The sequence below is a fragment of the Heliangelus exortis genome, chromosome 9, assembly GCF_036169615.1.
Source record: "Heliangelus exortis chromosome 9, bHelExo1.hap1, whole genome shotgun sequence".
Taxonomy (NCBI): domain Eukaryota; kingdom Metazoa; phylum Chordata; class Aves; order Apodiformes; family Trochilidae; genus Heliangelus; species Heliangelus exortis.
The window spans coordinates 12,554,082-12,578,812 of record NC_092430.1 but is presented as its reverse complement, the minus strand read 5'-3'; the positions used below and the strand labels follow the sequence as shown (position 1 = coordinate 12,578,812).

The 24,731-nt window shown below is 40.3% G+C and overlaps 1 protein-coding gene across 4 annotated transcripts in view; it reads left to right on the top strand.

The window, feature by feature from the left end:
* PLOD2 (procollagen-lysine,2-oxoglutarate 5-dioxygenase 2) overlaps positions 1-24,731 on the top strand; it is a 50,724-nt gene that overhangs the window by 4,932 nt on the left and 21,061 nt on the right. For 3 of the 4 annotated variants that reach the window (XM_071752177.1, XM_071752179.1, XM_071752180.1), the window contains exons 2-7: positions 11,435-11,526; positions 13,011-13,147; positions 20,167-20,330; positions 21,501-21,613; positions 23,404-23,467; positions 24,251-24,348. In XM_071752177.1, coding sequence (XP_071608278.1) covers positions 11,435-11,526; positions 13,011-13,147; positions 20,167-20,330; positions 21,501-21,613; positions 23,404-23,467; positions 24,251-24,348 — 668 coding nt within the window. Of the gene's footprint in view, positions 1-11,431; positions 11,527-13,010; positions 13,148-20,166; positions 20,331-21,500; positions 21,614-23,403; positions 23,468-24,250; positions 24,349-24,731 lie in introns of all 4 variants that reach the window. The other variant, XM_071752178.1, reaches the window with a different exon arrangement.

Below are 24,731 nucleotides of genomic sequence, written 5' to 3'. Positions count from 1 at the left end.
AAATCTTTCATTTGATGATCAGAGTAATTATTCTTCCTCATTTTCTGTGTCTGTGTGCATTTTTCTATATAATAAATTAATATAAGCACTGAAACTTCAGAAGTCTAAGTACCTAGTAATAGTTGAAATAGAATATTGATAGATAATACAGTAGACATTTGAGAATTTTGTCCTATTTCTGCTTGAAACAAAATTAAAGATATTGTGGATTACCTATAATTTCTTTTAAAACACATGAGTATTTTTGTAATGGAGTGTAAAGCAATTACAGACTAGTTTCCTTTAGAGTTCAGGGCTAAACAGTAGAACCCTGCTTTAGCTTAAAATGTTACATTCAAAGCTATAGGATAATTCTGAAGGACCCCTCTTTATTTTAGTGGTTGGCTCACCATCTCTTATGGTCTGCCCTTTGGAAGTATTTCAGGGTTCCTTCTTGGACAAGTTGCAAATCTGTTGATCCACTGTGGATATTCTTAGAAAATAGAAATGGGGAAATAAAAAAAAGGGGGGGGAGGGATGATGGTGGTTGGGGAGAATCCTTTTTGATCTTAGTACTGCAAGTGCATTTTTAAAGCTATCATGCATTATTTGTAATGAAAAAAGACAGAAAAATGGTAAATATAAATAGGCTTGGCATTTAAGTGCCTTTCCTTTGATAATTAATTCTGCACCTGTGAATATAAGTCTTAAGGTCCTGAGTGAGCCCATTACAGGCTCTTATGAAATCAGCTCTGCCAATAATAATAATAATAATAATATCTGATACCAATTGGTTTTGTAATTTTCTTTTCTTTTTTTTTTTTTTTTTTCCCTTTCCCCCCCCCAAAAAAAAGTAGAAAAGTAGAAATGGTTTGTTTAGTTTTGTTTTCCAGATGAAACTTTAATACAACAAAGTGTTTCCTTAGGCTATCCTAGTAAGCAGTTTACTAATTCTATTTTACGTCACTGTAGAGCAGTTGTACACATGTTAGATCAGAACCAGACCCATAAACTTAATAACTGAAGTTGCTAGGTCAAGTCTTTGATGTTAAGAATATTTTAAAATCTACATTATACCTAACATGTCACCGTGTCTTGTGTTAGAAGTAGGACAGAAGTCTTGGTGCTATTTCATGGTTTTAAAGACTTGCATTGGTCAAGGTGGGGCACTGCATGTTTCTCGAGTGTGTGAAGTTTGAGTTACTCATTCGGAAGATGGATCTTTGAAGAAGTATGTTTTTTTTCCTTTTCTGGAAAAGGAATGGTCTCTGTTTCTGTTTGGAGAAATTTTACATGTCCCATATCTGGACATAGGGCCAGATGTGGAGCTCTAGGGCATCTTTTTCAAATGAACTGGCTAACTGGGGTGGTAGCATTTTCTGACAAGAAGAGCCATGGTGTTGGCTGAAGGGCATTTACATGCCTTCAGAATGGCTCCAGTCCCAGCTCCTATTTCTCCTTATTGAATAAAAGTCTAAAGAGAAATCGTTATTGCCAGGTTCAGCTGCTGAGTTTCATTGATGTATTGATTAGCTGTCAGAAAATGGACTTTAACAATGCCTGGTACTGTGTGTGACTGCTTCTGTTTAAACAGCTGGATTTGCTAAACAGCAGCTTAAGACAAAGCATGCTCTTCTCTAGATACATATTTATGAGAGAGACAAAGAGGGCAAGGCTACAAAAAGGCAGAAGCTGAGTAAACTTTCTCACTTAAGCAGCTGATGTTAATTGTGTCCTGCTCTCAGCTCTGCAGCTTTGCTGACAGTTTATAGCAGGGCCATCCAATCAGTGCATTCAAGCAAGACCCAGCCTGTGCCATGACTCCATCCACTCCCACTCTAAAGAAGATTTTTGTGGTTTGATAGCTATCTGGGCACTAATAAACAGCTGTAACCTGATCTGTTCCCTGCTTGTCAGGAATTCAGGCAGCTCTTATTGGAAGAGTTGCTTCATACATGGGAATGATGTAATTTACAAACAGCTGATTTTGATTTTTTTCATATCTGGGAACTAAGGAACGTGTCTTATCTTTGCTGTACTACAGAATAACTGATTCAGTAAACAAGGTCTTATCCAACTCCACTGAGGCTGATGGAAAAACTCTTGACTGCTGCTGCTGGTATCTGGTTTTGTTCAGTTATAAAATGTGGAAGTCTTGCTTTAGAATGAGTGCAGGCCTGAGCATCAGCCAGTGCTGCACCTGGGGCTGATGTGGTTGATTGATGAGGCACACATAGGTCTTGTTGATGTCTTATTAAGTGTATATTCAATACTACTAAGTTAACAGAAAATAAATTAAGAACTGAGACAGAACAAGCTTTCAAATATTTTCTTAAATAAGTTGTGTATTAATACTGGGAGTAACTGCTAATCTTTATGTGAAAGTCTGTGTACATATATATGCCTATACAGAAAAACAAGTACACTGATACAGTCTGTGGGTGGTGGTTTATTTATTTATTTTTAGAACTGGTTCTGTTAAAAAGCTGATAATTTCCAAGTAAACACTTCAGATGCTGTATCTTTGTGACATCAGAGGTGATGTGATAAAAGACAGGCAATAAGCAGCAGCTCAGCAGGCTTCCTGCTTGGGTCTGCGTGTGGAAGAGGGAAATAGTATTAAAGCATGGTAGAATTTCTTGACATGAGAAATCTTCAGCACTTTCATAACTAGATTTTTGAAATGCAGTTGTTGCAACTGTTCATCTCTTCATGAATGGAATTAGATTGTAGACATCTTTTAACAACAGTGGGACTCTTGATTGATAAGCCTCTTTCTAAGTCTTCAGTTGAAATTCAATTAGTAGAAAAGAGGAAAAAAATGTTAATGAAAATGTTAGTGTCTGCCCCGGGGTTGTGTGTTAGCAAGTGCTAATCTAGCATATGTTCTATATTATGAGAAGATTCAGAGCAGCTCTTGCTTAACATAAGCATGCATTTCTGTCAGCACATAAGGGAGAAGTCCTAACATGCAATGTTTACTGTTGCTGTGGAAGTTGCAACAGTACCAGCTATTCAAAAGTAATTGAAAATGGGAAATTAGACTAGAGAGGTTTCTGCATTTTTTAGTTCTGTTCCCTGACTTCGGAAAGTGTTAGGAGAATGTCTATTGCTCTGTAACTTCATCAAATTTGACAAATAACCTGGAGGAGCACAGAAAGTATTATCCACAGATAGCTCATGCATTGGGTGATCCCTGATAGCCATAAATGTCAGTTGTTATCATGAACTGTTTGTAACAGTTTAAAGGCAGCATTTTTTTTTTTTAATCTTTGTGTGCAGGTTGAACCATTTGGAGGATCAGGTGGTAGAGGTGATACCTGCATACCTACCTTAGTTCTGCAATAGCTATGCTTCAGCCATTGAAAGACAGACTTCTGTTTACTATGTCCTAATTTAATATGCCTGGTTTGAAGTGGAGAAGGTACAAGTCTGCTAATTTGAAAATTAAATAATGTTTGTGTTGCTCTTTGTATTTTTCAGTAATACATTGTATTGCAATGCCATGATTAACCAGGTTTGTGATACAGAGGGAAACAAACCAAACTTCCAGAAGGGGTCTGTACACAAAGGTCACCTTCAAAATCTTGCCTTTAAGATTTTATTGAAGTATTGGTTCTTAGATATCCATCTCTCACACAAGAATGTCTGTTGGTATAGGAAATCAGTATGTACTAGGTGTTTGGCAACCAGTGACTCTTCTTAACATGATGGTAATAATTATTTCCTCTTTTATTTTAAATCTTATACCTATCCAATCTTTCTTGAGTTTTTCAAGCATTTTTTGTCTCTCCTCCAAGCTTGTTTTTTAACTGCAGTCCAGCCATGCTATTAAATTTCAGAAGATCCAGTCTTACAAGGTGATTATGGCTATGGTTAAGGGGACTTTGAAATCAGTCTGCCTTGCCTTGCTGGGAGTGGGGGTGAGTAGAGGCATGAAGCAAAGTTGAATATATAATATAACAGTCAGATTAAATAAAATTTAAAAAAACCCTCAAACCTCAGTTTCCAAATGTGAAGCAGTATTGTCAAAGAGTCATCTTTCTCCTCCTGAAGTGTAATGCACATTTATTTTCTGACCAAAGATGACCATGTTTACTATTTTAGCACAATGTCATATTTCTGAAGAATCCTGGGGAAAATAAACAGCTGTTGGATGCCTGTCTTTTCTCTCTGCCAAAAGCTGGTTGTTTTATTTGACCAGAAGTTTTTCTGTTGGGTTACAACTTTATTTGACTATATGTATGTCATATAAATTAGCAGGGGGTAGATATATATGTTTAAAGTTTGTTTTTCACATTGTGTATTTAAGGTTTATTTGCTGCTGGATTACATTAGCCAAGTGTATGTTTGCAGGTATAACTTATAATCATGGTTACATTGTATATAATGGGTTTCTTCTGTCTCCAGCTGTTTGACATCTTTTCAGAGTCTTTTTTTTGAGGGACAGATGGAGGATTGTGTTGTACTAAAATTTTGGATTTTGAAAGTGCTCTTTGATAAACTTTTTTAGTAGGTTTAACAGTTCTTTGCATTTTGGACATGTCCTTAATCCACATTAATAGGGAAGTTGCTGTTGACACCATTGATGACTCTAGCTGCCTGCAGAGCTTCAACGTGGCTCAGAAACATATGGAACAATTATTCTTAATAAAATAATCAAAACTGTGTGGGAAGAGAATGTGTTATCATGACTATGTTGGCTCCGTACAGTATTGGGTAATCCAGTGATTAATTTCAGATTTTTGAATGTTTTCTTTACTATTGTGGGCTTAAGCCTCATGCAGGATTTTCTTTAAAAGCTCATTCACAGTTTTATAATTGAGAATCCAGCCTGTTATGTTACTCAGTTTTACGGAGGAAACAACATCTGAGCCTATAAATTTTCCAACAGGCTTTGTATCAGCCATTATTATTGATCTCAGTAACTTCCAGGAGATACTATATTTTACATTTTCTAGGATATCTCCTAGAACTATAAATCTGAAATTGCAAGAGGTCAGTTTAACAATGACATTACTCCTAAATAGTGTTTGATAGCCACTGTTTTTAAGATACAGATAGGTTGTAATGGCTTAATGTGGTTCTGTGCACAGATCTCTTTTGATCTCACAACTCGCTCCAGAGAAATCCACGGTAGTTGAATCCAGGGACTAAATCTCGGCTCCCATGTGGCTGTGAGCAGAGTCCTCAGTTTTGGCTGCTTTTTAGCTGTACTAGTGGCTTGTGCCCCTGGTAGAAATTATGTAGTAATCTCTGTCAGTGTTCATTCAAGATAAACAAGAACCACGTGGGTGTGTGAGGAATGACTGCAGTTCTTTGCCTGCTCCTTTGCCAAGGTACAAGGAGAGAGGTCACTGCTACTTAAAGCAGCTCTTCCATGGTACTTCCTGCCTGAGACCTTGCCAGGTTGCCAGGCAATTCACTGCAGACAGGGGCTCTGGTTTATAAGTCTTTTCTTTTTTTCTGGAAATAAATATTTATGATGCAGTCAGATTCCTGATGTAGCAGCACAGAAGTACAAGTAAAAGAATGAGATGTTTTGATAAACCTTCACTGGATTTCCTAGTACCTTATGTGTGCTCTGTATGCAGTGTTATCTTTGACAACTTGAGTGCTAAAGTTTTTCTAATTTGCATGTAAATATGAATTCTGTTTGTCACTGGATATACTTTTCTTGGCCAAAAGTGTACTCTCTCAGGCTTGTTTTCAAAACAGAACATCTGTTTTGTGATTGGAAAGCTGTCTGGAATAATTACACTCTAGTAACTTCAGCACCCTCATATCTGGCATGAAGCTCTTCAGAGATTTTTTTTTTTTTTTTTTTTTTTTTCTCTCTCTCTTCCCAGTGCCTTCCTGTTGAACTTTAGCATTGGGTTTGCATTTCCTTTTTACACAAACTGACTTTACTTGTGGAAATAAATGCCAAGCTTGGTAATCCCCTCCAGTGACTGCCAAGATGCCTCTGGCAAGCTGTGTGCCTGGGAAGCCCAGCCCTGCTGGGCAGCCCATGCCCTCTGCGGCATCCCAGTACCCTGCAAGTGTGGAGGCTGTGACCGCCTGCTGTGTTCTTGGTTTCATATATGTTTGCATTTTGGTGATGCTGTTGCTGCTTCTTGGCAAACATTTGCCCCCTCGTGGGACAGTCAGACTTAAGAATCTGGATAGCTCAAGGCTTTGTGAAAGCAAGACCACACAGCAGAGCTCCTTAGGGTAGAGACCTGGGTAGAGGGCAAGGTTGGGGGTTATCCAAAGTGGATGGTAAAGCAGAAACAGTGCCTTAGCTACAGCTAGAATGCATCATGGGCTTTTTGTGAAGACTGGGAATTTTGTGGCTCTCTTGCTGGGGAGTTCTGGGCCACAGTGGGAACTTGGGGACTGAGTAATTGCTATGCCTAGGTCTTCACTGCACAGCTGGAGCCCTGGAGCTGGCACAGCAATGCTGCTGGGGATGCTGGGCCACACTTAACCTCTCAATGTGATGTTTGTGTGCACCCCAGCCTGTGGTAAAGGCTCTGGTGCTGCACTGAACCTCTGCACCAGCAGGACCCTTCCTGGAACCAGACCTGCTCTGCACAGCAGGGACACTGGTGGTGGCTGCAGCTGACACAGATGCAGCTGAGCACATCCTGAAATGGAAACAGCACTTGGATAAACTGAGTCCCCTGGGATCTGTGTTCAAATTGCACATTGATACTCTTGTGAGTTCATTAGAGCCACTTTGGGTTTATGCTACCAGATGCAAATGGGACAGGTGTTCTAAGGGGTGATTGAACCTAAATGTAGCAAAGATGGAATGGATTTCTCAAATTGAGTAAAGTTAAAAAATTAGCAGATGTATTTGTTGTCAGAAGCATTCAATTCACTCACTTCCCCAGGAAGAAAAAAATCTCCCATGCTAAGCTTAGTCGAACTCTGCCAATAAAGCTGGTACAAGTTGTCACATCTAAATATAAGTCACAGAGTCCTACAAGAATTACATTAATATTTTTGTGACGTTGTGCTAGCTGGAAGAGAATGGTGCTGCTTTCTTCATTTGGTTAATAATTCCCCCTATAACATGCCAAGGTGTAACTGTCATTTAATGCACGCTGCATTGTCTCTGTATGCACAGTACAGGCAAGGTAAAAGTGTTTTTCTCTGTCCTTTGGTCAGATACAGAGTACTTGAAAAATACCACACAAAATAAGTAAAGCCAAACAAAATAAAAAAAAAACCCACCACCACACCCTTCAAAAAAAAAAAAAACAAAACCTTAGACTAAATTACTAAATTAAAGACTAAGTTGAGTCCACCATTAGCAAATTCACAGATGACACTAAGTTGGGGGGGAGTGTGGATCAGCTGGAAGGCAGGAGGGCTCTGCAGAGGGACCTGGACAGACTGTAGAGTTGGGCTGATTCCAACGGTTCCTGCACTTTGGCCCCAACAACCCCATGGGGAGCTCCAGGCTGGGCACAGAAGTGGCTGAGAGCAGCCAGGCAGAAAGGGACCTGGGAATCTGGATTGACAGGAAGCTGAACATGAGCCAGCAGTGTGCCCAGGTGGCCAAGAAGGCCAATGGCATCCTGGCTTGTATCAGGAACAGTGTGGCCAACAGGTCCAAGAAGTGATTCTGCCCCTGTACTCAGTGCTGGTGAGGCCAAAGCTTGAGTCCTGTGTCCAGTTCTGGGCCCCTTAGTTCAGGGAGAAGATTGAGGTGCTGGAGCAGGTCCAGAGAAGAGCAAGGAGGCTGTGAAGGGATCCAGCACAAGTCCTGTGGGGAAGGGCTGAGGGAGCTGGGGGTGTTTAGTCTGGAGAAGAGGAAGTGTCTTGTCATCACTCTCTACAACTCCCTGAAAGAAGGGTGTAGCCGAGGGGGGGGGGGGGGGGGGGGGGGCGGTCTCTTCTCCCAGGCAGTTATCAGCAAGACAAGAGGGCATGGACTTAGGCTCTGCTGGGGGACGTTTAGGTTAGATAATAGAAAAAATTCTTTACAGAGAGGGTGATCAGGCATTGGAATGGGCTGCCCAGGGAAGTAGTGGATTCTCCATCCCTGGAGATATTTAAGAAGAGACTGGATGTGGCACTCAGTGCCATGGGCTGGGAACCACAGTGGCAGTGGATTAAAGGTTGGACTTCATGATCTCAGAGGTCCTTTCTAACCTGGCTGATTCTGTAAATAGTCTATATAGAAGTTTGGATTCTACAGGGATTCTTTAACACTATAATTACATTTCTGCTGTGCTTAAATATTATTTAAGTACCACATTCATCCAAAAGCCTGTGGTGCAGAAGAGACATGGAAATAGAGCCTTTTAAACCTCTTCATCTGTAATTTAAAAAAAAAAATAAAAAATTGACCGTTGGTAAATATACTTAAAAAAAAACAAAACACTTTTCCAATGTGAATAATACCTTTATAAAAAGTTTCCTGTTTGTTCTGTGACTGTTTGCAAACCTGACTCAGACAATCTACTTAGATTACTTCAGCAGCTGTGAGTGTAATACATGTTCTTTTGCAGCTTCGTGCCAATGTAAATGACATTATTTGTCTGCTCAGCTTTTTTCATTTTATATGGCTCAGGTTGAAATCCCTTATGATTTGGCACATTATTCTCTTTCCTCCTGTTCCACAAAACTCAAGTAACATACTAGACTGCATAGTGAATTTTGAAATACATGAGCATTGTGTAGGTGGAATTACTGTGGGTTCCATTCACAGAGAGGAACAATAGCCCATAAACCCCAGTAAATTATTTTTTGCTTGCCAAACTGTACTTGTATGTTGATTTAATACTTACTTTGACCTAGTGACCGTGGGAGGAATCTAATGCAGCCCACATTTTGTCATTTACGTAATTTTGTCCAGTATAGATGTTTTGAAATCCTTGCTCTTAGCATTCCTCAGGAAGGAGTAGGTGTAAAATATGTCTGCCCCAAACCAAATTCTGCAGTTGTAGTCAGCGATTGATCAGCCACCTAGGAAACTTTCAATAGTGGATTCACTTGGTCTGGTGATGCAGTCTGGTATGATAAGCTTTTTCCTCTAATTTGAAAATGTAGTGCTTGAACAAAAAATTAATCATCACTTAATGTGTTCCATAGAGAAAAATCCTCTCTTCTGTCTTCAGTTCTGGTTTGGTCATAGTCTAAGATATCATGTTCTTTCTGTGGTGACTCCTTTAGAATTACTTTAGATGGAATAATCTTTAGATTAAATGATTTTGAAGATATTGAACTATTATTGCTGTGCTTATGTCTATGTGTGAGTCAGTGATCTGGGAGTGCATTGTACTGGAATCCTCTCTGGAAGTCCTCCTGCCCTTCTGAGATGTACTCATAGGACTGTCTTCTGATTCTCGCCTACGGAAGACTACTAACACTTAAGTGAGAAAAAAAGGTGGAATAATTCAATCTTCTAAAACGGTTTTCCCAATATTTTGAGGTTTTCGATTTGATTGAGGAGTTTTGAGTATTTCCAATTTCTTCTTTGCTGTGTATGGTACCACAGGAGTGTCAGTCTGGTTCAGTAGAGCTCGTAGTTATACTAGGACTAGTGAGCAAAAGGAGACAAAACCAGCTGTGGCAGTATGTGAGAGAGATCTGCAAAATTGTGCATGGTGGAGGGGGGGGCAGCTAGAAATGTCTATAGTTGAACAACTTGAACAATGTCAGATAAAAACTATAGGATCCCTGCCCAAGGCACAGAATATTGTTTTTTATGTGCTGGGCACATTGTTCTGTCACTGCTTAAGGGTAATCTCTGCTCAAGGAGTGATTAGGTAAGGATGAGGTCACAAAGTGGACCAGGTGTTTTGGTCCATCCAGGTCAGAAAAACCTGTAAACTGAAACTGGTAGAAAAAGGAGATTAAGTGCCTTACATGTTTGTCTTATCCTTGCTGTTCCTCATGTACTCTGTTACAGCCACTGTTGCGAATGGACTGGCCAGACCACTGTCTGACATGGTAGGAGTGTTCTTGGAAGTGACCTGTGGGCTAGGGCTGAATCTGAGCCTTATTTCAGTGGAAAAATACCAGAGGCTCCTGAGACCAGTCTGCACAGTTTGCCTGCTGTGACTATTTTAAACAGACTTGAATTTCAATAGAATAAGTGTTTTTTATGTTGCTCTGCAAACTATGTGTGTGCTTCTATAATTATTTTTGCTTAACTGAGCAGAGGTACACTTGAAGTACCCTGATACTTGCCTGCAGGGCATCACAAGAGTAACTTGCAAGGTGCATTTCTTCTGCAAAGTGGGAAGCATATCATCTGTATCTTAATTTTGATGATGTTAAATAAAACAACATGGCAAGTGGTGACTGATTTGAGTACACTCAGGGTAACATCTCGGCTGTCTGAGGGTGGCTAAATCTGATGGTGGAAAGGCTAAAGGGTTAATAGGAATGTTTGTCACAGCAACCACTTCCAGCACATGATACTGTGCTGGTGAAGATAAAGCCAGAGGATGTTTTTTGTGAATTGAAGCAGCAACCAGCACTATCTGGAATGTTCATTAGTGTCGATTAATTTTACTTTCATATGAGGATTGATCTCATGGGATCTGTTTAGAGGGCAGCTGTTGCTTGAACTCAGATCAAACTGGAGAACTTAAATGTACTCAGGGATCCAGGCTGGTCTTATTAAATATTTGGTGTTGGGTAGGGGTACTGTCTTTCCAATAGCTTTTGAGTTATGTTCCTTCAAGTATGCAGTATATCGCATAGGGTGCTGCAAGGTGTTCATTAGTTTAATTGGGAACCTGTTTAGTCTGAATTCATGGCCTCACTTGAACTCTGTCAAAAGCCCTGGAATATGAAAAGGAAATTGGTTGCACGGTCGTTTGCCTGCATGAAGTAAGAGGACAAAATTAGCACTGCTATAATTTACAGAGGCTCTGAATGAAAAACCAAAACTGTTGTCATTTGTCTCTGCCCAAGGCCTTAAAAGCACTAAATGTTGCCTGTTTGGGACTTGTTTCCATGGTTGGTTTTTTGTTTTTTGGTTTTTTTTGTTCTTTCCCCCTTTGTTTTCACAAAGAGTATGAACCACTTGCTTTCAGGGGAGTTTCCGAGGTTGGGTGAAGTTCTCTGGTAGCATTCAGCCCTGAGATAAGAGATCACAGGATTAGCTCAGACTGAAAAGTAGCAAGTTACTTTGTGTTTTGAAGATTCCTTCCTGTCCAATAGTCATACCAGCTTTGTTTCCATGTTTTGAGCTAGTTGTTTATAGAGCAGCCACATTTCTTTGCTTCCCCTTCCTGAGGATAGAGTTTTAAATACATCACCCTTGTCCATAGCAATTCTGGTGTGACGATGTCTCACACCTTTAATACGACAGCATTTGCCTCCTCTCCTTGAGTTGGATGCAGGTAAGTCATAAAGCCTCACCAATCTGGTGCTGTTCAGTGCATATTTTGTTATAAACTGTGTTCTGAAAACCTGTTAATGCATGTTCCTTCTTTTTCTCCCCCAGATAAACTACTAGTTTTTACTGTAGCAACTAAAGAAACTGATGGCTTTCACCGTTTCATGCAAACTGCAAAGCACTTCAACTACACAGTAAAGGTGTTGTATGTTTTTGTACTGAATTGCCATACTACACAGCCTTTATGAGAGACATGGTGCAATAACAACTGAAGTTTCATTAGTTTCCTTGCATGCTGGGGCAAACTTAAAAGATTCCAGAGCTTTGGGGTGGGGCATTTACAGGTGGCTTTGCTGCTGTCCCTGTTGCCTATCTAATGGTCCCCCTGTGAACTACCAAGGGAGGGTACTTCTTCAGCTGTTTTAAAGATTAGTAGCTTTTGTTATCAGGGTCCTTGGTCACTTAAAGGTTCTGTCATGATTTATCATATAGCCTTGCTTTTCAGTGTGGCTAATTTTGTTTGCATGAATACTTTTGGAAGCTGCACTGCACTCAGAGGGCTTTGGGTGTCCCCTTCCTCCTTAAACAACACGGGATCCCTCCTGTGGGGTGGGAGGGAAATTTTCTGTCACAACTGAAAATTTCACTGTGTTTCCCAGGACCTATAATTCTCTGAGAGGACAAAATGTTTTTATCATTCTGCCAGCCTGCTTTGCTCCATGTCTCTGCATGTCAGGTACTGAGGTTGGCCTCTGTGTGACCTTGGGGAAAAAAGGAAGACACTAACCTTCTTGTAAACTTTCCCCACAAATTGGTTCTGCAAGAGAAACATCCAGGAATACAGATAGTGTTACAGAATTTTTCTCCTTACTTACCACATTATTTACACAATAGATAGGAAATTACTTGGGTCTCTAAAGTCTGACTTCTGCCACTGAATTTGGAATATTGAGAGAACCTTTCCTAATATGATAAAACTGTACTAAAGCACCCAGAAGCCTGATCTCTGGGTGCATCTGATAGCTTTGCAGATTTGGCCAAAATATCATGCAATGTAGTTCTCCCAGGTTTTATAAGTTCCAAAAATATTATGTTCAAAACCCACAAAAGTTGAAGGGTTTTTATGTTTGTTTGTTTGTGATTTCTTTTTTCTTTGTGGGTGGTTTTTTAGATGTAATTTGCTGTAGTATTTGTCTAGGGAGGAGTTTTGTTTCTAGGGGAATCTATCCTTTCCTTGCACAGAAGTGTTCTGGAGGGAATTCAGAAAGGCTGGAGTTTGCAGTTTGTATTAGTACTACACTGATCCACCAAGGTTTCTTAAGCTTCCTGTTCCTAAAGTGATTGTATTAAGTTTCATTCATAATGTTTTTCTAATACGAGACTTAAAAAAAATTACTACTTTTTTTTTTTTTTTTTTTTTTTTCCTGAAAGGGACACATTTGAATAAATGGTGGTAGCAGGCAATTGCTTGATTCTTATTTGGTTAAGAAATGTCTCATGTTTTTGCAGTGATGTCATTGTGGTGAATGCTGTTTCAGACATGGAAAACTTATGATGCTGGAAATGTTGGCTGGCTATGCTTTAATGTGTTGCTTCTGCTTTAACATCTGTTTTCAATAAGGGTCTGCTTTTAAAAGCCTCCTGGTTTTGTATACTAGCAAAAAGTGCTTTTTTCTTATTCCAGGTACTTGGAAAAGGTGAAGAGTGGAAAGGTGGTGAGCTGCCCAACTCTATTGGTGGAGGGCAGAAAGTTCGACTGCTGAAAGAAGGCATAGAAGGTTATGCTGATCAAGAGGACTTGGTTGTAATGTTTGTTGAATGGTGAGCAAACCTGGCTTGTTGCCTTTACATTTTAGTCTGGGTAGGCATGCAAATATAAGTGCTGTGACATGCTGAAAGTTGCATGTGGTTTTCCCCCTTGCTGTTTATTTGAGAGAGTTTGCTTCCATTTTTCTTCATTCATAAAAACAGTAGATTGCTCTTGGAGCAATTGTTACTTTTTTAATAGATTTACAGATGTAAGAGCTGTTCATAGTTCTGCTGCCTCCACGGGGTAAAAAAATCTTATTGGGAGCTGACAGGCTTTTAGGCAAGCATTTGTCCTCTCACTGTTTGGCTGTGGTGAGGGCAGGACGTGGCTGCCGGTTGGGAGTGTGGAATGAGGAGGGAGCAGAAATCAAAAAGCAGCTCCAGAAATAGTGTCCAGTGGGGACCAGAGCGTGATCTTATTCCATGTTGTAACAGTGATATGGAGGAAGCTGGAAAATGGGCCTCTGAGGAAAACAGAATTTCTTTTACATGTTAGAGAACTGAAACAGTTCCCCTGGTGTCTGTGCTTTCTGTCTGTGCTGGAAGGATGGAGAAAGTGCTGCTGCAGATGCCAGATTGTAGCTCATAGCACAGCTATGCTTGAACATCCTCATTGGAGGCCAGATAGGTTTCTCCCTGTCACAGAGAACAGGAAGCTCAAACATGTTAAAATCACACTTTTTACGTTGCTTTCCTCTACTTTTTTCCCCTCCACTTCTTTTCTTCACTTGCTCCTGTGACATGAGCATGATTAGAGCAGCTAAGAATCCAGCTGACAGCAGCTGCCAAGCTCTTCCACACTAGCATTAACCAGAGCAGGGTCAGGGCTCTACAAGAATCTCCACAAAGAAGAGATGGCACCAAGTCCTGATCAGGGACATGAGGCCCCTGGTTGCAAACAAGCAGCCTTGGGAATTAGCTGAGTGTGAACTTGGAGAGGTTTGTGCATGGGTTCATGCTGCTGTTACTGAGTCATGTTGGAGTATCTGCTCCAGAATGTTCTTTCAGCTTTTAACCTGCTTTTAAAAAATTTATTTATTAAAAAGAAAAACAAAAAAAACTCTACAAGAATTTTAGGGAGTTTTTGCAAGCTAGAGAGATTCTGCAGGATTTTTACAGCAGACAGCATCATGAGTGAGAAAGTGGTCTGATGGTATTTGCTGGAAAGTTCATTTGTTCTTTTGCGTAAGTGTTTAAGAAAGTTGGAGCAGCCTTTTCTTTTTTAATTTTATCTCTTACAATAAGTAGAAGATAGAAAACCAATGTCTAAATCATCTTAATCTCTTAATGAATGAGAGAGTACAGAGGACCATGTGTGTTGAAGTACAGATTCCATAGTCTTTCTTGCCAAGAAAAATCACAGTATTTAAGGCCTCCCAAGTTCCTAAGGTTCATAATCCCAAGTACATACTGATTTAAACCTGGTAGAACTGATCCCAAATAGAGAAAAAAAAATGTGTGCTGATTCTTGTATTATGTTTTAATTCTAATGAGATTTTTCATTTCCAGGAATCCTGGTTTGTGGTTCAAATATTTATCAGTGTAGCAGTAGGTTTGAAAAAGACAAATACAGTGAACCTTCTTTCTCTTTGAGTGTTTTTCATTATATTCATTGTGAAGCATTTGCAATATTAATCTGGGGGTGTGTGGAGAACTGGTTATTTAGCAAACTTAGCTTCTTGCTTTTTTCTTCTTGAGCAATTTTTTATGTGGCTCACAACTTTGGTTGTTTTAACTTCAACAGTTTGAACAGCTTGCATCTAGGTGCAGAAAGAAAAATGCTTCTGCAGGTGGAATGCTATGGGGTTGGGCTTGTTTTTGTGAGAGCTTACTACTGGTTTACTTTGGATCATTTCAGATTGGACTGGCTAATGGCCAGACTGGATAAAATGGTTGATTTCATCCAGAAGTCCCACAGTTTGTATCACACAAGGCTTTTGAAACCTCTCAGGTTTTTATGGTTTGGGGTTTTTTTGTTTTGTTTTTAGTTTTGTTTTTATTTTTTTGTTTGGTTTGTTGGTTTTTTTTTGTTTGTGTGTTTTTAAAAAAAACATTTGTCAGAGAATGAGGGAAATTGCATTTTTTTCATTGGTGATGGTGTGATCATGGTGGGGATACAGTGTAAATAACAAAATGTCTGTGTGTCTGAACAGTCCAGTTAAACAAAATGAAATGTGGAACTGGGATTGTTGGTTATTAGTAAGCCCTCATGTTTGTATTTTGAGCTCTTGACCTGCAGCTCCAATAGTACCAAGTTCTTGTTGCTAGAAAAGTTGCAAAGAAATATACATTTGATTTAGAGGATCTGAGCCACTGTTGGTGTTTTCCTCTGTTGCTGGGAGCACTGGGTGCGTAGCTGAGATGCTTTGCTGCTGCGGCAGAGGAGGAGGGATGTGTGGATTCCAGCCCCAAGCATCTGCCATCTGGGAGCTTCAGGAAATGGGGCCGGAGTTGTGGAAACTTTCTGTTCTTTTTTTTTTTTTCTTTTTTTCTTTTTTTTTCTTTCTTGCTCTCTACTTAACTGGAAGGATTTATGAAGAGTAAAGAAAAGAGTGAGTGTTTCCAGCTTGCCCAGGCATCCTGCTTTTTCCTGGATGTATCCACACTTTTTCTTCCCTGTCAGTTTTTAAAGCCCTGTTCTGCATCACTCAGAAGAACAGTATAAACTGTTAAGGTCCTGGGACCTGTTTTGTGATTGTCTTAGTGGTATAGACTTGAGGTGAATCCTCCCTTACAGTAGAATTGAGTGCTGGATAGACTGATCATCATCTGAGATAGCAGATAAGCAAGGCAAATTGATGGATTTATAGGTTTTAGTTTGAGTAGTTTTCCTGTTGCCTGGAGGGAGAAGCAGGAGCCTCATAAAGCAGCTGGTGAGGAGACTGCCCCAAGGAGTGGAAGGATGGTGGAGGTCCTGCCTGGGGGCAGGTGTGGTGGCAGTCAGTCACTTCTTGACAAAACAGAGAGCCATGTAAATTAGTGAAAAATGTAGGTTTGAGCAGGATTCTCACTCCTGCATAATATCCATTAGTATGTGAATTTTACAATAATTGATAATGCAGCTCTGTACTTTGCTTTGTATTATGAACTGTGCTAAGTAGCATATCACTTCCACAAGCAGATCCTGTGGCTAGCCCAGCATGTTGCTTGACTTTGGCTTTCTTTCCAGAATGACAGTCATTGGCAGCAATGTTCCAGGAGTGTTTGGTTCCTCTCCACAGCCTGCCATAAGCTATTAAGTTAAAGCCTCAGACAAATCTCTGTTTTTGTCTGTCTTCAACTTGTCTCCTATTTCTTGCTTGTTCTTCAGGCTCATTCTGGCTTTGAATTGGGCTACACCAATTGAAAGGAAAAGGGAGGGAAGTGTATTTCTGTACATTTGGACAGAAAGAGACAGTCTTTGCAGAACTGGGAAAGCTCCAAAATGTACAGTATTTCTTTTCATACCTTCTTCTGCCAAAGTTACAGAAAAACAAAACAGTGAGAGTTTTCAGAAATCCATTTACTTTATATAGACTACATAACACGCTTCCTCTCCAGGGTTCATACTCAGCACTGTGGTAGAAATCTTTTCTTTTGCATTTGTAAGGCAGCTGTTGTTCAGTTCACTCAGGGCAATTGCATGAAATATGCTTTGAAGAAAGTATGTTTTAAATAATCAGTAGTGGTTGATCTGTTACCACTATTACTGACTAGTAGTTTGCAGTGCAAAAAGCTCTGCGAACTGCAGGCAGAGGTGCTGCTGTCCTCCTTTTGAGCCCAGCTAAAACAACACAAGAACTAAATCTAGGTCAAGGTTAAACCTTTTAAATTTTGGTAGCTGTTCCATTTCTTTGCCCTATATCAGGGCTGGTGATTTTCAGTTATTAAGGTATATGTGTGGAATAAGAACATATCTGCATGCAGACGAGGAAGCTGTGAGGCTGAGATGCTACCATTAAATCCAAATACTCTGCTTCTTCAGCCAGAGACTAATCTATGACATGATTCCAGTATTACTGTGTCAGGGTTTCACGCTGTGTAAAATTAACCTTGAAGTGGTTTGCACGTTACTGCTTTTATGTGTAGATCTCAAGTGCAAATAAAGAAACTTTGTACTTTGAGTAATTATATAATTTATACATATTTTGAGAGTTGGGAGTTTGGCTCTTTCTATTTTGAGTTAGTGTTGACCTTGAGCTGTGGGTAATGTCTGTTTTTAGAGATGAGCCTTCCACCTTTATCCCCGCTAGGAGCTGGCAGTCAAATTGGATGAACAATAAAGGCAAGTGAAGTTTTTTGTAAATAGATATTGTGAAGTTTAGAGCCTTCTGAAGCCCTCTTCAGCACGTTGAAGAGATTGAAAGAGAAATCCATATATTATTAGGATGCAACAAAGTTTAAGTTTATGGACAACTAGATGTACTGAGAAATATTCAAGTACATTCTTGATAAGACATCTCAGAAGTAAGTCATAGAATCATAGAATCGGCTGGGTTGGAAGGGACCTCTGAGATCAAGTCCAATCCTTGTTCCTCTACTGCCGCGGTTACCAGCCCATGGCACTGAGTGCCACATCCAGTCTCTTTTTAAATATCTCCAGGGACAGAGAATCCACTACTTCCCTGGGCAGCCCATTCCAATGTCTGATCACCCTCTCCATAAAGAAATTCTTTCTAATATCCAACCTAAACCTCCCCTGGCACAACTTGAGACCTCTTGTGCCCTCTTGTCTTGCTGATAGTTGCCTGGAAAAAGAGCCCGACCCCCCCCTGGCTCCAACCTCCTTTCAGGTAGTTGTAGAGAGTGATGGGAGTCTCCCCTGAGCCTCCTTTTCTCCAGGCTGAACACCCCCAGCTCCCTCAGCCTCACCTCATAGGACTTGTGCTGGAGTCCCTTCACCAGCCCAGTTGCCCTCCTTTGGACCTGCTCCAGGACCTCAATATCCTTCCTGAACTGAGGGGCCCAGAACTGGACACAGGACCCGAGCTGTGGCCTCACCAGGGCTGAGTACAGGGGCAGAATCACTTCTTGGACCTGCTGGCCACACTGTTCCTGATACAGGCCAGGATGCCATTGGCCTTCTTGGCCACCTGAGCACACTGCTGGCTCATGTTCAGCTTCCTGTCAATCCAGACTCCCAGGTCCCTTTCTGCCTGGCTGCTCTCAGCCACTCTGTGCCCAGCCTGGAGCTCCCCATGGGGTTGTTGTGGCCAAAGTGCAGGACCCGGCACTTGGCCTTGTTGAGCCTCATCCCGTTGGAATCAGCCCAACTCTCCAGTCTGTCCAGGTCCCTCTGCAGAGCCCTCCTGCCTTCCAGCTGATCAACACTCCCCCCCAGCTTAGTGTCATCTGCAAATTTGCTGATGATGGACTCAATCCCCTCATCTAAATCGTCAATAAAGATATTAAATAGAACTGGGCCCAACACTGATCCCTGGGGGACACCACTAGTGACCGGCCACCAACTGGATGTAGCACCGTTCAGCACCACTCTCTGGGCCCGGCCCTCCAGCCAGTTCCTAACCCAGCACAGATGCCCCTGTCCAAGCTGTGGGCTGACAGCTTTTTCAGGAGAATGCTGTGGGAGACGGTGTCAAAGGCCTTGCTGAAGTCCAGGTAGACCACATCCACAGCCTTCCCCTCATCCACCAGGCGGGTCACCTGATCATAAAAGGAGATCAGGTTGGTCAGATAGGACCTGCCCTTCTGTCACTAAGGACTGGCATGGATCAGGACCACAGGCAGATGAACGGATGGGATCCTTCCAGGATGCCGGGTGAAGAAAGGGAAGCAGGAAAGGCAGGAAGGGCAGGCAGCCGGAAGCTGGAAGCAGGAAATCGATGGCTTGGCCCTCATGATCCCTCAAATTTATACTGAGGATGACGTATATGGGATGGAATACTCTGTTTGGTCAATTCTGGCATCTATCTTGTCCGTTCCTCCCCAAAGGAGGGATGCAGGTGGGACCTCTTTATGTTTTCCTCAGAGCTGAGCAGTGTCCTTGGCTCTGCATACCAGTCTCTAGCAGTAACTATAACCATCATGTGTTATCAGTCCTAGAAACACACACTGTCTGAGAAACTTGCTGTTAATTTCAGCAAGTGTAACTACTTACAAGAGACTTCGCTAAAACCAGAAGTACAAGACAGAAAATTACCTTTATCCTGGCCCAAACCAGGACACCTTCCTAAACCCATGCTGGCTTGGTCTAATCCCTTGTCCATCCTGTAGGTGCTGTGTGATTGCCCCCAGGATGAGCTGCTCCATAACCTTGCCAGGCACTGAGGTCAGGCTGACAGGCCTGTAGTTTTCCGGGTCCTCCTTCTGGCCTTTTTTGTGGATTGGTGTGACATTCGCCAACTTCCAATCATCTGGGATGTCCCCGGTGAGCCAGGACTGTTGGTAGATGATAGAGAGAGGCTTGGTGAGCTCTTCTGCCAGCTCCCTCATCACCCTCGGGTGGAACCCATCTGGTCCCATAGATTTGTGGGGATCCAAGCAGCTCAGTAGGTCACTGACTGTTTCCTCTCAGCGGTGCTGGGTGCTGCCCCCTTGTCAGTGCCATTTTGTTTTGGAACACATGTAGAGTTTCCCACTGAGGGTAACTTCAGTTATCTTTTAGTCTAGCTGACAGACTCTTATTTCACCTAGTTTTATTTTTACTTTACCACATAAACAGTTTTTTAAAGGGAAAAATGTGTTTTTTACTCAAAATACAGGAAATCTGAAAATCAATTTCATGTAGAAAAAATATGGAGGAAATATCTAAATGGAAGAATGTTTAAATGTGGAAGATTAGAAAAAAGTAGGGAATGTAAATTGAAGTGAAAACTGAAGGGGTTAAGTATTTTTTATTGAAGTTTTTCTACTAGAAGGGTATAGGATTTTTACAAGGTGGTAAAACATGATTTAATGAGTCATTTTTCTGAATAAAGGGGCTGTCTGTATGATCTGTAAAGTTACTTTCTGTTTTTAGCACAGATGCATTAGAATTGGACTAATCTAATGGTCATCTTTTAATTTTTGGTTTTTGTTTTTTTTTTTTTCAGCTATGATGTTATCTTCTCAGGGGGACCTGAAGAACTGCTAAAGAAGTTTCAGGAAACCAATCATAAAGTGGTGTTTGCAGCAGATGGGCTAATTTGGCCAGATAAAAGGCTAGCTGACAAGTATCCTGTTGTCCGGAGTGGAAAACGATTCCTGAACTCAGGAGGCAAGTGTGGGTTTTGCACACTTTAAACTCTTGTTTAAACTTGACTCACTTCTGCTGTTTTATATATTTGTATATGGAACTGTTCTTGAATTCCCAGAGTGTGAAATCAAGGACTTGATTTACTATCATCCCTTTTCCCCTCTCCCTCCTCACTTGGATAGCTCCTCTACCCCACTTAAAAATTGTTTGCATTCAAACTTACATAGCTTTTGTTGACAGTCACCTGTAAAAAAACATGTAAATAAAGTAACCAGCCTAGTAAGGACTTGTGCTTTGCAGTGAAATGCTGTGCAGAGCTGACCCAGTTACCATTGAGTCTACTTCATAAACAATCCAGTGTCCAAGCCTTCTCAAAGCAGCGCATCCTATTTATAGCCATACTTTACCTGGGTCACAGAATTTCCTGACTTGGCCACTTTGTTCTCAGGGATCTCTGAATGCAGTGTAGATATGCAGATAGCTCCCCTTTACCTGACAGCATGACTTAGGCAGTTTATTCCAAGAGAAGTGCGAGTTACTCCTGTTAATCCCAATGACATGTTAATGCTTGAGTCCTCCTTTAAATACCAGCTTTGGTAATAATTTTGCAGTTGATTAATACGTGTAGTGGTCCTGGGATGGTTTAATTGCTACAGAGCACAGTGTGTTACATCACATGATGCTGGGCAAGGTGCAGATCTGGGAGCATCCCTGTTCCTTTTCTTCTCTTTATTACCTCATTTATCTGCCGTATCATTTTGGGTTTTGCTTGAATATAACGTGTATTTATTTTGAGTTGACTTCTCTTTGTAGTTCTGGCAGTATTAGGTTCAGGCTTCTCTGCCAGCAAGAAGTCCTTATGAAAATGAAATGTTTTCCACAGATGGACTTCTTGGGAATAGTAGTAGTCTAATCTCATGCTTTGGGGTTCTCAGAACTATCCTAAACAGATCTCTGTTTTCTGATTTTTTTCCCTTAAAATAGCATTAGTATAAAAATAACCCTTAATGATGAACTCTTTAAAAGAAAACTGCTACACATCACAGGGAAAAAAAATGGATTTTGAGCTGAGTTGTAGGAATTTCATAATTTTTCTTTGCTGAATCCAAACCAATGAAGTTCCTGACTGGTGGGTACGTTGGCAGGGTAGTGCATTTTATGGAGATAACTTACATGTGTGTGATATTGCAGGATTTATTGGTTATGCTCCATACATAAATCGCATTGTGCACCAATGGAATCTGCAGGATAATGATGATGACCAGCTGTTTTACACCAAAATCTATGTTGACCCATTGGCAAGGGTAGGTAGTGATTGACTTTCTCATTTCTTTCTGCTTGAAATAACATTCTACTCCTCATAAAACATTGGGAGATAGAAATAGAAAGAATGCTGTCTCTTTATTCCTGAGTGCCATATTGATGGTTGTGTTTGCTCTCAGGAGGTTCCTACTGTCAGGGTGATGAACAGGTTTCGAAAGGGTCATGACTTGATGTATTATTTCAGTCTGTCTGCAGATCCAGGCAGGTTGCTCTTCTTTGTTAGAAGTAATAGCTCTGAAGTGTATGATTGTACACATCCATCTCAATGAGGGTCCCATGTACTTGGCAGTTTTGATGGCCAGAGAATGTGGCATTTTTCCAGGGTGTCATTGAACTACTTGCTGAGCCAGTGTTTTGTATTTTGGCTTGCTGCCATTTCAGATCCTGGCTGCAGCTGCTTCTGACTTCAGCTTTTTGTGCAGATACATTCAACAAAGCTGCATCATAAATTTTTGTGAAGACCTTTCTGTGCCCTGGCTTAACAAAGTTCTCTGCAGAGCAGTAGTATTAAAGCATGATAAATGTCAGAGGCACGGCCCTGATGCTGCAAAAAGAAGGCTAAGGGAAGATAAGTGTATTGGTGCAAAAAAAACTTTCAGAAGCTGATACTACAGAATTTTGTTAATTTTGAGCATTTGTATACTTAAGGCATGTGTGAAGCTTCTGAAGTCATACCTGTTTTTCCATAGAATATTTTTAAAACATCAGGCATATTTAGATGCAGATACAGAAATAGAATAGACTATTTCAGTTGGAAGGGACCTACAGTGATCATCCAGTCCAACTTCCTGACCAATTCAGGGCTGACCAAAATTTAAAGCATGTTATTAAGGGTATTGTCCAAATGGCTCTTAAATACTTGACAGTCTTGGGGTGTCAATCCCCTCACTAGGAAGCCTATTTCAGTGTTTGAGTACTCTCTTGGTAAATACATGTTTCCTAATGTCCAGTCTAAACCTACCCTGTGTGACTTTGAACCATTCCCATCCATCCCGGTGCAGGATTCCAGGGAGAAGAGCTCAGCACCTCACTCATCAGGAAACTCTAGAGCACAATGATATTGCACCTTGGTCTCTTTTTCAAACACAAAGTCATTAGGCCCTCCTTATGGGACATTCTTTCCAACCCTTAATGTTTGAATTGATTTTATGCAAGTCAGGTGCTAGCTGTGCAATTGAGAGGACAGGCTGTAGAGACATGAGAGCTGATGCTGCAGCTAAGTCAGATATAATTATCTGTCTGGACAGTTTGTTGTGTGACAAAAAATGTGAACCTCTGAACTGGGCACTACTGCTCTGTGGTTCACAATGCTTAGCTGGGCATTAGGGACTGTACATGAGCACAAATTCTCTGTATATTAATGTCCCGTGCTGTAGAATATATGACAAAATCTTGGAAGACGAAAAATAGAGTATGTTATCTTTATAATGATTTTTAATTATGTTTTAAAGGTTACATACTTTGATCAACATAATAAAGCTTTACAATGTCTTTGGTTTATACTGGCAAATTATAGTTTCTTTGGAGATCTATGACCTCTATCCTTCAAGTTTAGATAAAGTTTCTGCCTATATAAAACTGATTGCTGTACAGCTGTATAACATGGGAATATAGAAAAACTTAACTGCATGAAAGCAAAAATTGTTTTTAAGAACTGAGTACATAGAGAAGCTTTGCCTGATTACTTGCAGCCACTGCACTGTAATTGCAAGATTACTGTAAGAACATTGGCTTTTAGAATAACCAAACATCTTTGGTGTTTTTATTTCAGGAACGCTTTAACATTACTTTGGACCACAAATGTACAATTTTCCAGGCCCTAAATGGAGCTGTTGGTAAGTGTATGATTTTAATGTTCTGTGTTATATTAACTGTTATTAACACTTTCTTTACTTAATCATGAGTGTGGTTCCTTAAACATAGTCATGTTGTAAAGACATATTTGGATGGATAGACCTGATTACCAGATTAATTACAGGTCTTCCGAGTTTAATATTAAATTTATTTCTCCTATTGATAAAATGTTTGATTTAAAATACAAAATATAGGTTTCGATAAATGAAGTTAGTAATAAACACAAAGTTAAGAACCATTCGTCCATCTCTCTTTCACAAACTTAATTACAGGAGTAAGATTGTCATTGAAATTGCATTTTAGCTATTCTTAAGCAAATGGCAGTACATAATGAGAGAGAATGTGGTATTATGTAGAATTTCCTTTATTCAGCTGCCATGAATTTAAATTGAAAAATGGCATCTCTGCAAACTTTGTGACTTACCATTAACCCCCAATAGTGGATCAACTTCATAGAGTCAGATCACATCTACAATTACTGATTTCTCTCTAAATAGCAGCTGCACAAAATTAGATTTATTTTTAAAGCAGATTTTAATCAAATACTGAAGGCTGCTGATGGCGAACTCCGCGTTTGATGTAATCTTATTTAGAATAAATAGCTTAGAATTCAAGATCTAGTTAAAATGAACGAAAGCTTCCAATTAAGTATCATTGGCAATGATAGCAACAGCAACATATATTGTATCATCAAGAACTTAATTCTGAAATGTTAGCTTTTGTTTATGAACTGTTAATGATGTGGGATCTCTGTTTATTTGCAGATGAAGTCCTTTTGAAATTTGAAGAAGGAAAAGTAAGAGCTAGGAATTCAGTGTATGACACATTACCAATCACAGTTCATGGAAATGGCCCAACTAAAGTGAGTGACAGCTTGGTTTTATTTTAATGCAGAGACAGCAATTTTAATAGAGGCAAAAACAATGGTGGAAGGGTCTGAAGCAGTCATAGCACATCACCACTGCTCATTTCCAATTACTCTTAATAAGAATCACATGGATGAAAAACCCATTCTAATAACTCTCCATCATGTTATTCTGCTGTTACTGCAACTTGATACTATTGCTGAAACAACTCATTCTGCTCCCAAATTCATTGTAGCATGGCATATTAGAAGTGATTAAGCTTATGTTAATTTGTTCACTATCACAAAACCGTTCTTGAAGCTAGTGAAGAATGTCTGTCTGGTTATCAAAAAGTCTTCAGGAGGATAAAAATCTAACCGAGAGTCACAGACTGGAGGGA